At 35.3% G+C, this 14,523-nt stretch overlaps 1 protein-coding gene across 1 annotated transcript; it reads left to right on the forward strand.

Annotated features, from left to right (window-relative positions):
• The first annotated feature begins 5,870 nt into the window (after window positions 1-5,870).
• On the forward strand, window positions 5,871-9,633 carry LOC147550012 (uncharacterized). The gene is made up of 3 exons (XM_086671239.1): window positions 5,871-8,889; window positions 9,080-9,147; window positions 9,249-9,633. The coding sequence occupies exons 1-2, from the start codon at window positions 6,217-6,219 to the stop codon at window positions 9,110-9,112; spliced, it is 2,706 nt and encodes a 901-aa protein (XP_086527365.1). The 5' UTR covers window positions 5,871-6,216; the 3' UTR covers window positions 9,113-9,147; window positions 9,249-9,633.
• The last annotated feature ends 4,890 nt before the right edge of the window (window positions 9,634-14,523 follow it).

Below are 14,523 nucleotides of genomic sequence, written 5' to 3' on the forward strand. Positions count from 1 at the left end.
ACTTTAGTGGGAGGGAATCTTCCCCATTAAAATAGATGTTTTGCTTTGACTTGGATGTACAATAATCATTACATGAACAAGCAAAGCCCAACTCAAGTATGAATCTAAAGCCCATCTACGTTATTAATGTCTTAATAATTCCAAATTCAATAATTCAAAGATTCCACTTCTTCGGGGATCGAGCTCGGGATTTTTAGAGACTTTTTTAGTATATGTCAACACTTTAACCACTTGGGCAACCAAGTGTTGATTGTCAGATAATACTTATGCTTCAAGGATTTTAGGAAATTTTCTATATCACATATCCACATATTTCACAACCGCCCTCACCACAACATATCAAAACGCTACCCCCACAGGCTACCACCACTAATCACACCACCACCACCACTAAACTGTTAAGTTTGTGGTCACATAGTACCACCACAACATGACCATAGAAAACACCACATTACCACCCCAACAACATGAACATAGAAAACACCACCACCACTCATGCGGTCTTTATGAACCCTTGTCTGATATGGCTATGGTCATCTTGTTTGAACCTTCCTTTGATATAAGGGTCATCGTCAGATCTTCTTACACCAAATATACACTTTTATCATCTTGTTCATGTCTTTAGTTTGTTTAATTATCAGATTATCTTATAGTTAGTGTTTTCAATAGACGATGTATTATCAATGCTTGTAACATCATTATGTCACGGCAGCAATTGTTTCAAGATTACAAAAGGACATTTTTAAATGATTTGTCCTCTAATTTAAAACAAACTAAATTACCCACTTGATAGGGGAATCATACAAAAGAGAGAGCACACACACAAAAGAAAACAAAGAGTTCAAAATATCAAGGAAATCACCCCATTTATTCCTTGTCCCACTTCTTGGATTGCACTTGGGAATCATCCACTTGGTTACCACATTTTGACTCCCACTCAGTTACAACTTTTCAATCACTCACTAATTTTCTTCATCGTTCATACTCAATGAGACTCTCTTCAATCACATTCAGATTTTGGTTCCTGATAGAGTTAGTGTGTCTGGTTAGTCAAGTGTGAGGATGGAGGGCATGATCGCTGATTGAAACATATGCAGAGATTTGACGTCTTATTTATCTATCGTACAAATACTAGGATCTTTATGAATTGCTATGGACCTTCTAGTCGGTTAACTAGTCGACCTTATACAAGCTAGTAATAGCACTGAAATCGAGCTCTGTCACAAGTAGTTGCCTATACTATTAATATTCATTGTAAAATAAGCCGTTTTAATTCATGCTTTACTTTATTGGAACTTTTTTTTATCTAATGGGTTCTTTTTGTATATCAACTTTTTGCCCTAAATTCGATGACTGAGATTATTAGACCAATTTAAATTATAAAGCAAGAAAAAGTATGAATATGAAAATCAGTCACCAGTGGCTTAAAGCAAATCCAATAAGAATATGAAAATCACCCCTATAAAGGAGAGGCTGGGTGGCCGGAGGGGAAGCCTACCATTCCGGTTGAGTTTGCTCCTATATACAAGGTATAGAAATATTTAAGAAAGATCACATGTTTTTTTTGGGAATTGACTACGATCTACGATAGTCATTACATTAGCATTGATATATCAAAGATGTGATGAGCACGAAAGTGCCGAATTCAAACTCTTAAAAAAATGGGCTTATAGTCTAACTAAACTATGACCTAAAACCCAACAACATTATTTATACCTTAATAACCCAAGTTCAATAAACAATGGAAACCACCTCTTCTGGGAATCGAACCTGGGACCTCCAAGATTTTGGAGTATATGTCAACACATTGGACCACTTGGGCAACCAATTGTTGACTAAAGATCACAAATTCTTGGATTGCATTCTCTAGACAAGTAAATTGGGGTAACTAAAGTGTAAGAAAAGTTTTTTTTTGAGAATACGACTACGATCTACGTTAGTCATTACAAGGCATCGATGCATCATGAAGATGTAATAAACACGATAACTGCCTAATTGAAACAAAGAATGAAAGAGGCCTAAAGCCCGACAACAAAAAGACCTAAAACCCGACAATTTATTACATTATTTATAGCCTAAATTATATAGGATAAATCTTGATGGCAACTTGATGTAGATTGTTGCGGAAGCATTAAAGTAATGGAATCCACCATTCTTATTAACTAAACTAATGGAATAAAGCGGATAAAATAACGATTAAACGATGAATAAACGAAGAATAACTGAAATAATTAAAGAAGAAGATGCAATCAAGGAGATTTTGTATTTGATAATTCAATTCAATACCTAACAAGACAGACTGGACTTCTCTTTTACAGAGATTGGGCTTTCCTAGATAGACACAAATAAGGACATAAGACAACTATTAAAGATACTTTCCTTGATTGCTAGGACTCTAAATATGGAAACCCTAAATACTAAAATCTGGATACTACGCTAATGTAGTAACCTGACCGTTAGGCCCACTATTAGTCTGGCCGAGAGGCCGACTAGATGGATGACCGCCATCATACTCCCCCGCTGTGGAACAACTTGTCCCCAAGTTGGTGTCTTCGTAAATTGGCTCTGCCAGACAAAACGGGTAGATATCGGCGACATTGAAGGCAATCCTTAGTTCCTACTTTGCTCGTGATTTACCGAAAAGTTGAAGAAGACAAATATTGACCATAGGACCAATCGGAATCGTATGATGCCAAGATACTCGCAAAAGCAGTAGTAGTGCATAAACGTCCAAAAAATTGCGACATCTTCCATCATCTTTGAATTTGACCAATAAGACCACAAATACCGCATAATTCTCTATGGAAAAAACAACCTTGAAATTTTGTATCCAATTCGCCACTTTTTCAAAAATATCTATAAATATTTTCCCACGTTCATCTTCGCGGAGTTTATAAACCAAAACTCTATCATAAGTTGTCACGTGAAGAATTTGAAGGAACAATTCATCGAACATGTGACGGGTGTCAATATCTAGACCCATCTCTTTCACAAGATCATATGCATCTGTAATTCTCCTCAAACACCATAAAAGGTCGATAACACAAGAGTATTGCGCGACAACCAACTCAATTATGTGGTTTTCTCTCATAGAGATGAACATTTCTAAGTCCTTCTCGACGAAGCCCTCAATATTATAAACAGAATAATTAGAAGTGAAACTAACATGAATTTCTTTCACATTTTCTTTCCGCATTCTCACGAATAATTTGATCGATTCATCAAGCAGCCCACGTTTCCCGCAGCATCCAATCAAGGTATTCCATATTGTTAGCTTTGGAATCAATAACCTAACAAACACAGTCAACACATAGGGCACATACCCACATGTAAAGTATATATCAAAACGAGCAGTAATGGTAAATATAGTCGTTGAGTTCCCATTGCTGGATAAAAAGATGAAGTCATTTCCCTTAGACTCCAACAATGGTTACTGACTTTGGGTGCAACTCAAAATTCCACATGTTCTTGAACAATTTAAAAGTATTACGACCTTGTTGGTTATCAGTAAAATCCAAGATCATCGAATTCTAAGTAAATTTATTTGGCTCTAATCCTTGAACCTTCTTCTGCTGAGAAAGGCTAATTGATTTTTCAAGTTCTCCTATATGTGAATACCCGTAAATAAGACATGTCCAAGTCGCAGTAACTCTCTCAGACATTTCATCGAATACCTTACGGACCACTTCCAACTCTCCACACCTATTGTCATATGCTAAGACATGAATCCAAATCTGAACCAGGGTATCTATCTCTTGTATTGACTTGAAACGGGCATTACTTCCACAAACACTTTTTCATCCCGTTTCACAACGTCTTTTGAATATGTAATCGTCCAAGGTGCAAGTTGTCGTATATGAATGAATTTACCATTCCAGTTATGCAGTTGTCTAAACTCCATTACTAGAGCAGATTGATGTGCAGTTGTTCGACCTACAATTTCTTCAACGTTCTGAAATATCTTAGTTGGTGACATGTCGGTAGAGTACCGAGTCTGCTTTTGCAAGAAAGTTGGTTCGTTATCGTACAACACAATCTCAAGCTCGTCATTAGCACATATTATTGAGAAAACATGTCATCTCTATTAGTATCATACGTGAGGAAGTCGTTCCATGAAGCAAACAATTGCTTTACTTTCCACTTTCCTGTCGAACTTATTCGCTTGAAAGAGAGGCGTGAAGGTACTTTTTCACCCTCTTCAATAATTTTATTCCCTGAGAGCCTAGTTTCAGTAAAAGGACCATGATCAGAAAGTTGAGGGTCTGTTGGAAATTTATCCACATAACTCTTCTTTGCAGCCAGAGTTTGTTTTGTTACTCCAGGAACTCCCATAACCTTTAATTTGAGATTGTAGCAATGCCATTCAGATTTATAATTTTGTTTATGTTGTGACTCACCTTCAACACTGCATTATCAAAATTCAAAAGATCAGAAAGAGTATCACCTTTTATTTTGTCTTCTATATACATCTTTATCAAATTCTCAACTGTTATCTGTTTATTTTTCCTTCTAGGGTTTGTTTGATTTGGAGGAGTTGAAATCGACGACGATACACATTGAGGTGGAAGTATCTTATGAATCGAAACAACTAGTTCTTCTCCCGGGACTATATACGGGTCAAATAAATAATTCGGACTTGTGTTATTCAATTGAATTCCTTCTTCTTTTGTCGATTTTTCTTCCCCGGTCATTGAAAAACTATTATCTTTTTTATCAAGAATCTTTCCTTTAACCGTAATGGACACGGTGGGCGAAAGAGTTTCAGAAAATTTGCTCGATTCGACTCGAGATTCTTCATAAGAGAAGTATTCATCTAAAGGGAGAAAAACATATCAAAAAATACTTTTCACTTGATTCCAATTATCTCTGAACGATGGGCCTTGATCAATGAGTCTCCATTGCATCTCGTTGAATTTTTCGTAGACTCTTTTAGACAAGTGTTGTTCGATGACAAAAACCTTATCTTCGTCATGGACTTCTTCATTTATAAACCAATCCTCCATCTGTTGAATCCAAAAATCTATATGATATTGATAATCAAACATCGGAATTTTGGTATCGATATTAATTTTGTTTTGATCTTTTCGATCAACATAGAGTTGTTGTGCATCTCTAAAAGGATCCCAACCTAAACGCGAAAGATTATTCCAACATTCAAGATGAGAAGTATTTAAAAAAAATTATATGTTCTCAGATTCTTAAAGCTCTGAATACTAGCTGATGTAGATTGTTGCGGAAGCGTTAAAGTAATGGAATCCACCATTCTTATAAACTAAACTAATGGAATAAAGCGGATAAAATAACGATTAAAGGATGAATAAACGAAGAACAACTGAAATAATTAAAGAAGAAGATGCAATCAAGGAGATTTTGTATTTGATAATTCAATTCAATACCTAACAAGACAGACTGGACTTCTCTTTTATAGAGATTAGACTTTCCTAAATAGACACAAATAAGGACATAAGATAACTATTAAAGATACTTTCCTTGATTGCTAGGACTCTAAATATGGAAACCCTAAATACTAAAATCTGGAAACTACGCTAATGTAGTAACCAGCTGACCGTTAGGCCCACTATTAGTCTGGCCGTGAGGCCAACTAGGTGGATGGCAGCCATCACAACTGCTTTCACCGAGACTCAATCCGACGAACTTATGGGCTTAAGAGGGGGTGTCCAACCGTTACACCAAAGGATGGTGGACAAGTGTAAGAAAAGTTAACACATAGTAATTTGGTGGGGTGGAAATAGATAATTTGTGATTGTTGGTTTGGGGTGTAAAAAGATGTTCATACCTGTTTTCTATTTTGTCCTTGGTCATAAACCAACTAACTATAACAGAAGCAATTTATTATCAACTCCCAAAATAACCATGGAAACTTAAGTTGGACAAAATGGATAAACCTTTTTCCTAATGAGAATGGTTCAAACTTCAAACTTGGGTACCAAATATGACCAAGAAAAACCCTAGAATTCAGGGATATAAGGATAATCACCCTTAATTTTTAAAATAGTATTTTTTGTTCTTCTTTCTTTTCCAAAAATGGGAATTCCTTAGTTTTGGATAGAGAACATTTTGATTAGATTACCCAAAACTCAAAAAATGGTGATTTATTGTTTTGTTGAAAAGTTTTTCTCTCTCTAGAAATATGGATTAAGTTTGATCTTCATCTTTGTATCTTATCCTGAAACCAATTGTTACAGAGAGAGAGAGATGGGTAATATAAAGCTTGTAGTAGTTCACTTATGGAAATGTACAATCTTCTCAATTGTGACATTTTATCGAACAATTCGCGATTATCCTTTAGCTTCTTTAATGGCGGTTTTATCATATCTACTGTATACATATCTTCCTTCTGTATTTGGGTTTTTACTATATTGTTCACCAATTGTTGTTTGCACTCTTGTTCTTCTTGGTGCACTTTTAAATTTTGGGTATCCTCAAACAACTGAATTTGAACAGAAGAGGGTTAGAATCAATTCAAAAGATGATCATCTTCATACCCATGTAAGGAAAATTAATGGTAAGAGAGAGAAAGAAGTTGGGTTTTTACCAATTCCTAATAAAGATAAATTGATTGATAGAACTGTTGTGATTGAGGAAAAGCCTAAACAAATTCATGCCCAGAAACCACCAATCAAAGTAGATAAGAAATTGCAGAATTTAGGGTTCTTCATGGGGAGCGAAACCCGGATGGCAAATCGAAGAAAAGAACCTGTATCGAATTCAGGTTGGGAATTAGGAAATCAACCCGCCAAGGTTTTTAAGAAAATGAAGAAGATGAAGGGTCTCAAAGTTAAGATTCAAAAACCTGTTTGTGGATTGCCTATTAACCATTTGAAAGAATGGGTAAGAGATCCATCTTGTATAAATATAAGTGAAGATAATTCAGAATATTCGGATTTTGGTTCGGATCGAGCTCAATGTTCTTCTCCTTTAGATTCGATTGCTGACGTTATTCCTGTTCTTGATGAACTCCACCCACTTTTGGACATCAAACAACCTCAATATAATCTTCCTATGATTGAGGAATCCGAGCCTCCTTCTGACTGGTCTGGTAGATCAAATGATGGAAGTATAGTATCGGAGTTAGAAGAATCAGAGGAGGAAAGAAACCAAGAAGTTGAAGACGAAGAAGCTTTTGGAAGCGAAGATGAGACAGTTAAAAATGTGGTAACTTGGACTGAGGATGATGAGAAGAATCTCAAGGATCTTGGAACTTCTGAGCTCGAAAGGAATCAACGGTTAGAGAATTTAGTAGAAAAACGAAGAGCATTCAAAACATTAAGCATGGAGAAAGAGAGAAATTTGATAGATTTGGAAAGTAGTAATCCTTCAACTAAAGTTGCACCGATTTTGACCACGAGAACTCACAACCCTTTTGATAGTCCTTTTTTTTCGAACGAATCTGGTGAAGTACAGGCAGTTCCTTCATCGGCTCCATCAGTTTTGGTACCACGGAGAAATCCTTTTGATCTTGCATTCGAACCCATAGAAGAAAGATCAAATTTAAATGGAGAACAAGATGTGACACCAATTCATCTTGACAAGGATATGTCTTTCTGTAGGCACCAAAGCTTTACTTTGGGAACAACTGGAGCGAAAGATAAGCGCGAGTTTAATCTGGTTTCGTTTCTTGAAAATGAAAAGACTGAATCAGAAGGAAATGGACATCCAAGATTGGAAAGACAATTGAGTGAGAAAAGTGAATCAAGGTTGAGTTGTGTTCTTGAGACTGAAACAGTTTATACAACTTCAGATGAAGAAGATGAGGAAAAGCTCGACGAACAAGAGTTATCACCAAAAAGTAAATTAGTGTCTCAAATTGGACATTCATTTGATCATGAAGAACAAGTAAGTCAATCCTCTGAAGAAGAAGAAGAAGAAGACTCGGGGGATATTGATCGGGAGGACCAGAAAGATAACAATCTGAACAAGGTTGAGGTCCACAGAAGGGACGGGGAAACTACTTGGCCAGATGTTGAACTGGAGAGCAAACCAACCGCCCCTTCAATATCCACATTAGAAGCGAATGAAAACACCATCCATGAAAATGCCGAAGAATTCCATTTGAAAAATCAAGAACCAAGAAGAAGTGATTCTATTGAGGGAAGGAGTAATCTTGTGAAACCATCTCTATCAGAAATAAACGTGGAATCTAAGAGCATCGACAAGGAGCACCCAGATGATAAACAAATTGAAGCTCCAGTTTATGATTTAAGTCCGTCAGCCATGGAGTCAAGAACGATTGATGCTTTAATTTCAGGAGGAAAAGAAGAAACCCTCACCTCTACTTCCTCCAAAGCTTCCGATTTACAAGAGGTAGATAATTCACATTGTGGCTCGGTTCTACCGCAAGTCGAAGAAACTCATGGACTCAAAGACGAAAACCCCAAATCATCCAACGAGAGCGTGATAAATGATATGACTGGTACTGGTGACGGCATGGAAGAATCAAGATTAAGCGTATCAACAAGCGAAGATAGTGATTATACTACTACAGAAGATGATTTTGCAGAGGCGAATGACAATCATGGTGATCCTGTTTCAGCATCTCCGGTGCAGAAATCAGTGGCGGACCAAATTCATATTGATTCAGATGCTGCATTGATTCAGGATGATTCCATTCCATCAACTCCGATACCGAATTTGATGTCTAGGCAAGTTCCCATCGATTCTAGTCCAAATTCATCTTCAGTGACGAATTCGGATGAAGATGGGCTATTTATAGAAGTCCATTTGCCGAGTTCTGAACCAGAGATTCATGTCAATAAATTGGATTTTGAGATGGTACAGGATGTGAGTTCTAGTCCTCTGTTTCCATCACAGAAGGAGAAAACAATGGATAAACAACTAACTTATAATGTTGATCATGAAGAACCCGAGGTCAGTTACAAACTCTATAATCCTATATCAATCTAGCATATTTTCACTTGCCCGAACGCTATTTTCCTTAATGTTCCTAGTTTTTTACATCGAAAGTGATCGGAATTGGTCTAATGAAAAGATTAAGTGCTTAAGATTATTGAGTTTGATTTCACTTCAAAATATTAATTTGTTACAATTTTCTTTTCAGAGTCTTTATGAACTAAAGTGGTGGTACAACTAAGTGAGAAGTATCTAAGCTAAATTTCATAATCACATGTAAGGAAATCAAATTTAAGTTTTAGTTGTTAATCCAATATAGATTAAGAAAAGTATGCAAGTAAAACTTAAGAGCTTTATTTTATGATCTTATTCTGCAGGAGATTTTTGTTCATGAGATGCAAAATGAAGAAACACAAGATACTTGACAAGGTCAAAGAGAAAAATTAATAGATATCCGCTTTCCGCAACGAGACAGACAGACAGACAGACAAGCAAACAGAGAGACAAAGAGATCATGACAGTGTACCATTTTCTGGTGAGCGGGAATTGGCGTTAGAGTGGTCATATATAACTTCAAGAAAAAAGAATAGTTGATCTCTTATTGTTGATTTTAGACTAAGCATAACGATTTTTAAAACCATTTTCTTTTACCCAATAGGTATAGGCAACATTTTTTTGTGCATATATATGACTACTATAGTTAACTAGTTTTTGTAGAGAGAAAGCTAAAGAAAACTTATATGAAATGTGGTTGATCTCAAAGCTAAAATCTTGGTGAAAGTTGGGGTTTTCTATTTGAATTGCATAAATGGATCATAGATGTATGTAGTCCTAAAGTAATAACGATCACGAAAAACTAGAAAGGATACAACAAAACCAACCAATTGCACACAAAACCAGAGAGATTGGGTAGTTCAGTCGTAAAGACAACCTTTAGGGCGAAAATAAAACATGATTTCAGTATTACGACGAAAAAGTTACAGAAATCTCACGAATAATTCTTTTCTCACCGATCCACATGATTTTAGTATCTACCCCTTCCTCTCACCCATATAACAAAAACATATATAGTATCTCCAACACTTCGATAAATGTCCTTATACGATTAGGGCAGTAAGATAAAACATTTTGAATAAGGATTTTAGTCCAAAAACTTTTGGGTCGCATTTCGATTTTCAGATCCACCGATATTGCGGATTATAAATTTATCCATGTGATACCACATGGATTTATACGTCGTAAAGACATGTGTTGAGAGATTATTTTGTTCTTTCTTCTCTTTTCGGAATAAAAAGAGATTCCTCGAGTAAACACTTTCTAGAAACTTTTGAAAGCACAGAATAATAAAACTTTGCCTTTCTATGGACATAATCGATTAACACAATAATAAACTAGTTTGTGTTCACATGGAAGTTTTGGCTTTTGATGAAAAAAGATGTCCTTATTCTTTCATTTTATAATTCCAATAATATGCTTTTTAGACTTATAGGTCTCCTAAAGAATGACTAGAAAATAGTTTTTTAGTCATGGTATTGGGAATAAAATTTGAAATTTCCATCATTTTTTCAATTAAATAGTATATCAAAAGGATATTTAACTTTTACCCCCCAAATTATATCCACAAAGTAATCCTGAAAGGAAATTAAATTCTTGCATTTTTCAATGAATAGGCTCAAAAGATAGAGAATTTAATTTGTGCTTTTTTCTGTAATGGCGTCTCATTGTCTTTTTATACTTCTTTGTTGTTTGGACAAAGTATATTTTTGTCAAGTAATCATTTTAATAGATGTGTTGACATAATTTCAGTAATATAACCTTTTAGCCGATATATTTTTGCCATTATATTTTCGAAGTAAAAAAAATATATCATCATAACAAACGAGTACAATATCTTTTTCATTATAATAATATTTTTCATTGCCGACACATTTTGATCAAAATATGTTGAAGCTGTCACTTTTATTTGTTAGAGCCTAATATCTATAAATTGTCATTGTTGTCCAAATATTTATTTGGATACACCTGTGACACTCCATTCATCAAATAACAACAAGAGGTTCATGAATAATACTAGGTTCATTTTCAACCATTTATATTATAAAATATCTAAACATTAGATTTTTCTTGTCCACTACAAGCTAGTTATCATTTAACCCAACAAATAGACGAATAGTGATATTCAAACTACTCACTACCTCATAAAAATAAGTACAAACGAAATAATCATTTCTAAGTAATAATTAGAATTTTTGGTGTGTTTATTTTCACACTGAAGCATTTTGTATTTAGTTAACTTCAAAATAGTGAGTGAGAAAAAAATATCTTGATTTTATAAGCCTAGAAAAGTTATCATAACTTATCGTGCAGTATGGTTGTTTCATGTAGTTAATCTAGCTCTATAAATTTTACCTTCCAGAAATGAATTTATTTTGATCGATAATATTAAAAGATATATTTTTTTATTTATATTTTTTTGGATGAAAAGATATATTTTATTATGAATATTGTTTACTACTTTTAGAGTAAAAAGTAACTTATGTTCCATTCATCAAAACTTAATTTATTTCAAGTTGACTTCAAGATAAAATCGCCCAAAAATCCATTCGAGATTTTTTAATGCGTATACATAATCTACACAAACTTTTTTATGTCTTTAATCCACAATAGAGTGGGCTTAAACTAGTTCTAATGTAAACGATCCCAAAACATTTCATAAAATTCATTATAAATTAATAAAGAAAAACTTAAAAGTCCTAATATCGGATTTGCGACGGAATTTGTTTGTCATCATCCCTTTCTCTCTCTCTCTCTCTCTCTCTCTCTCTCTCTCTCTCTCTCTCTCTCTCTCTCTCTCTCTCTCTCTCTCTCTCTCCTCTCTCTCTTGTGATCTTTGAAATGTACCCTACAAAAGATTTAGATTAGGGAAGGTTTTTAACGTCCAAACACCAAAGACTGTCGCAAATACAGAATTTGAGACAGTTTCTACTCGTCGCTACTATGACATACACGCAAATACTACAGGGCATGTCGCCATAACATATCAGTATTTGGGACGGTTAATAACTGCCACGGAAAAGTTTAACCAGAATTTCCTTCACTTCACATTGTGACAGATCTTTTCCAATTGAACTGTCCTTACTAATTAACAAACAGTTCAATTTGGCAAACAGATTTCAATTATTTCCTCCCAAACAAAATAGTTTTCTTAAATCCTAAACATAGACCCAGAATGCTCAAATGGGTGCAGCAACAACGTGCACTTAGTGCACATTTTTTGGCACTATAAAGTGCACTGATGTTGCTGCATCAGTGCACTATAGGTGCAGTTGGCACTCTGCAGCAGCAACAGTGCACTTGGCTGCTGCATTAGTGTACTTTTCTTGTCACTTTGTAGCAAGAGTGCCCTTTTGTACTGGTGCAAAGTGCCAATATTAAACTAACCTCTATACCCTAACAAAATGTAGATTTGAGAAGATAATAACCAAAATTAAACTTTCATAAAATAGAGGAGAAGAGGCTTTAGGTTTTTATGGCTTCAAATTACCCATTGAGAACGCTGACTATATTGGGCAAAACGGAATGTGGGCTTTACACCAACAAAGATTGTACGTCGGCCTCCCTTTGTGCACCCGTCCGAATGCAACATAAGGGTTGTCCTGCTAGAGGCCCAGTAAGTCTAGCGAGGAAGCCCACTAATACTTAGTCTCCAATCAGCACAATAGAAGTTTTCTTCCATTACGATCATCTCTCAGCTAGCTAGTTGTACAAGAACGTTCTGACTAGAAGTCTATTACTCCGCTTCGTTGGATCTCGCTAGAAGCCTTTTGTTTCTTGTATTTCTCACTAGCCTATCTTTCGAAGTCTTTCAAGTCTACTCTGATGATCTAATAAGTAGGCTACAAATCTACCATGTCGTGTTACTCCGTGAAATCGAGCTCCGACCACTCTACGGATTGTGTCACACTCCGACGCCATTACCATAGTGATATCACGAGTAACCTTACTTGTACTCTCATTATTTTCTACGTCGTACTTAGTTGCTACTTGACCTTTGGAGCTTTCTTGGCCGACACAACCTGGTGTCTTTTATTTCACGGTTTTATTTGTCTTGTGCAGATCTTCCTACCTGGACACTCGTCTCACCAGCTACCAAGACCAGTATTACCCCGCTTAAATGTCCACACTTGGAGGCCCGACACCTAGGTTTTGGTGCCCACCTGGCGAATTTCTAACCTTGTGACTTTTTACCATCCGCAAGGAGAATACTGTTCTGGAATTAAAGCGAATATTTAGGGAGGGAAGTGAATACTGAGTTTTAGGGTTTCTCTTTTGGACGAGCAGTTTTGGAACTTCCAAAAGACATGCTGGTAATTGTAAGGAAGCAAAAGGGGCACGAAAGTCATTTCGCCCTAACCGCATGTTTTTTAACCTTCGGTCTATTTAGTTTTAAGCGTGAATGGTTGGCTAGATTCGTGTCCTGGAATGGATTTAACACCTATAACCCATTGAACTAAGAACACTTTTAAACAAAAAAAAAATTAATTGTTGATGTTCTATGTTCTAGAGAGAGATGAAGGTGGTTGAGGTTGTGGAAGAAGACTGAAAAAGAAGAAAAATCGACATTTTTTAAATAGATGTCGTCGCAAGTAGGCTGACCGACCATCTGCCAGCAACTACAAATTGACACAAGATACGAAGAACATACATTACATAGATACGAATAAAAAGGAAAAAAGAAGCATTGGCAGTTAAATTTAATTAACGTAAGTATGCTTGTGGGGCTAAACTACAATGATGGAGCCACCAACTGATAGCTCAGTTGGTACTGCATATACTCCAAAATCCTGAAAGTCCCAGGTTCGATTTCCAATGGAAACGAATGATTTATTGAACTTGAGTTATTAAAAGGTATAAATAAAGTAATTTAGTTGGGCTTTAAACCCCATCCTCTACGTATGTAAATATGAAAGTTATCGTGCTTAACACATCTTATCGATGTATCAATGTCATTGTTTATAACTATTGTAGTCAATTTTCAAAAAAAAAAAAAGTCGGACACATATGGAAACCAAACTTTTAAGTTTGTTACAAATTAGAGGCCAAATGGGAAGTAACCCGCAAAGTTACTGCTACTGTAAACACTATTACTGTGTCGTTATACTGTTATTTACACATTGCTTAAGAGTTAAGACCTAAAAAAAAAGGAAATTGGGTCGAAGACCCATTTTTATGTTTTTTTGTTAAAAAGACAAATTAACTTTTTGTCTTTCTATGCACCATAAGAAGTTTAAAAATGTACTTGAAGGACAATTTTAAAAACACTCTTTGTTTCAATCCCAAAAATACCCCTTATTTAACTCCAAAATTCCAAAAAACTAAGATTGAAATTTTTGACTTTCCTCCCAAACGTAATTCAGAGAGAGAGGGGGAAGATTACAAAATTTGACCGATTTTCGCGAGCTGAATCTTTAAGGTTTTCAGTCGATTTTTTGCTATCAATTTTAGGTTTAGGTATTTTTAATCTCTTTATTTGTTGTTTGAAGCTGAATTTTTAAGGTTTTTAACTAGTTTTTTAATAATATTCTAGAGAGACAAAGTTATAATAATTTATATTGATAAGTAACAATGGAAGCAAAATCTTCAATTGTTTCA

Source organism: Eschscholzia californica, unplaced genomic scaffold (genome assembly GCF_041429995.1).
Source record: "Eschscholzia californica isolate CP2 unplaced genomic scaffold, dmEscCali1.0.p SCAF_3, whole genome shotgun sequence".
Lineage (NCBI taxonomy): Eukaryota > Viridiplantae > Streptophyta > Magnoliopsida > Ranunculales > Papaveraceae > Eschscholzia > Eschscholzia californica.

Bases quoted from the DNA above. Each gene is read 5' to 3' on its own strand.
- LOC147550012 (XM_086671239.1), top strand. From the start codon at position 6,217: ATGGGTAATATAAAGCTTGTAGTAGTTCACTTATGGAAATGTACAATC. The intron at 8,890-9,079 runs GTCAGTTACAAA...TTTTCTTTTCAG, and splicing joins TTGATCATGAAGAACCCGAG to AGTCTTTATGAACTAAAGTG.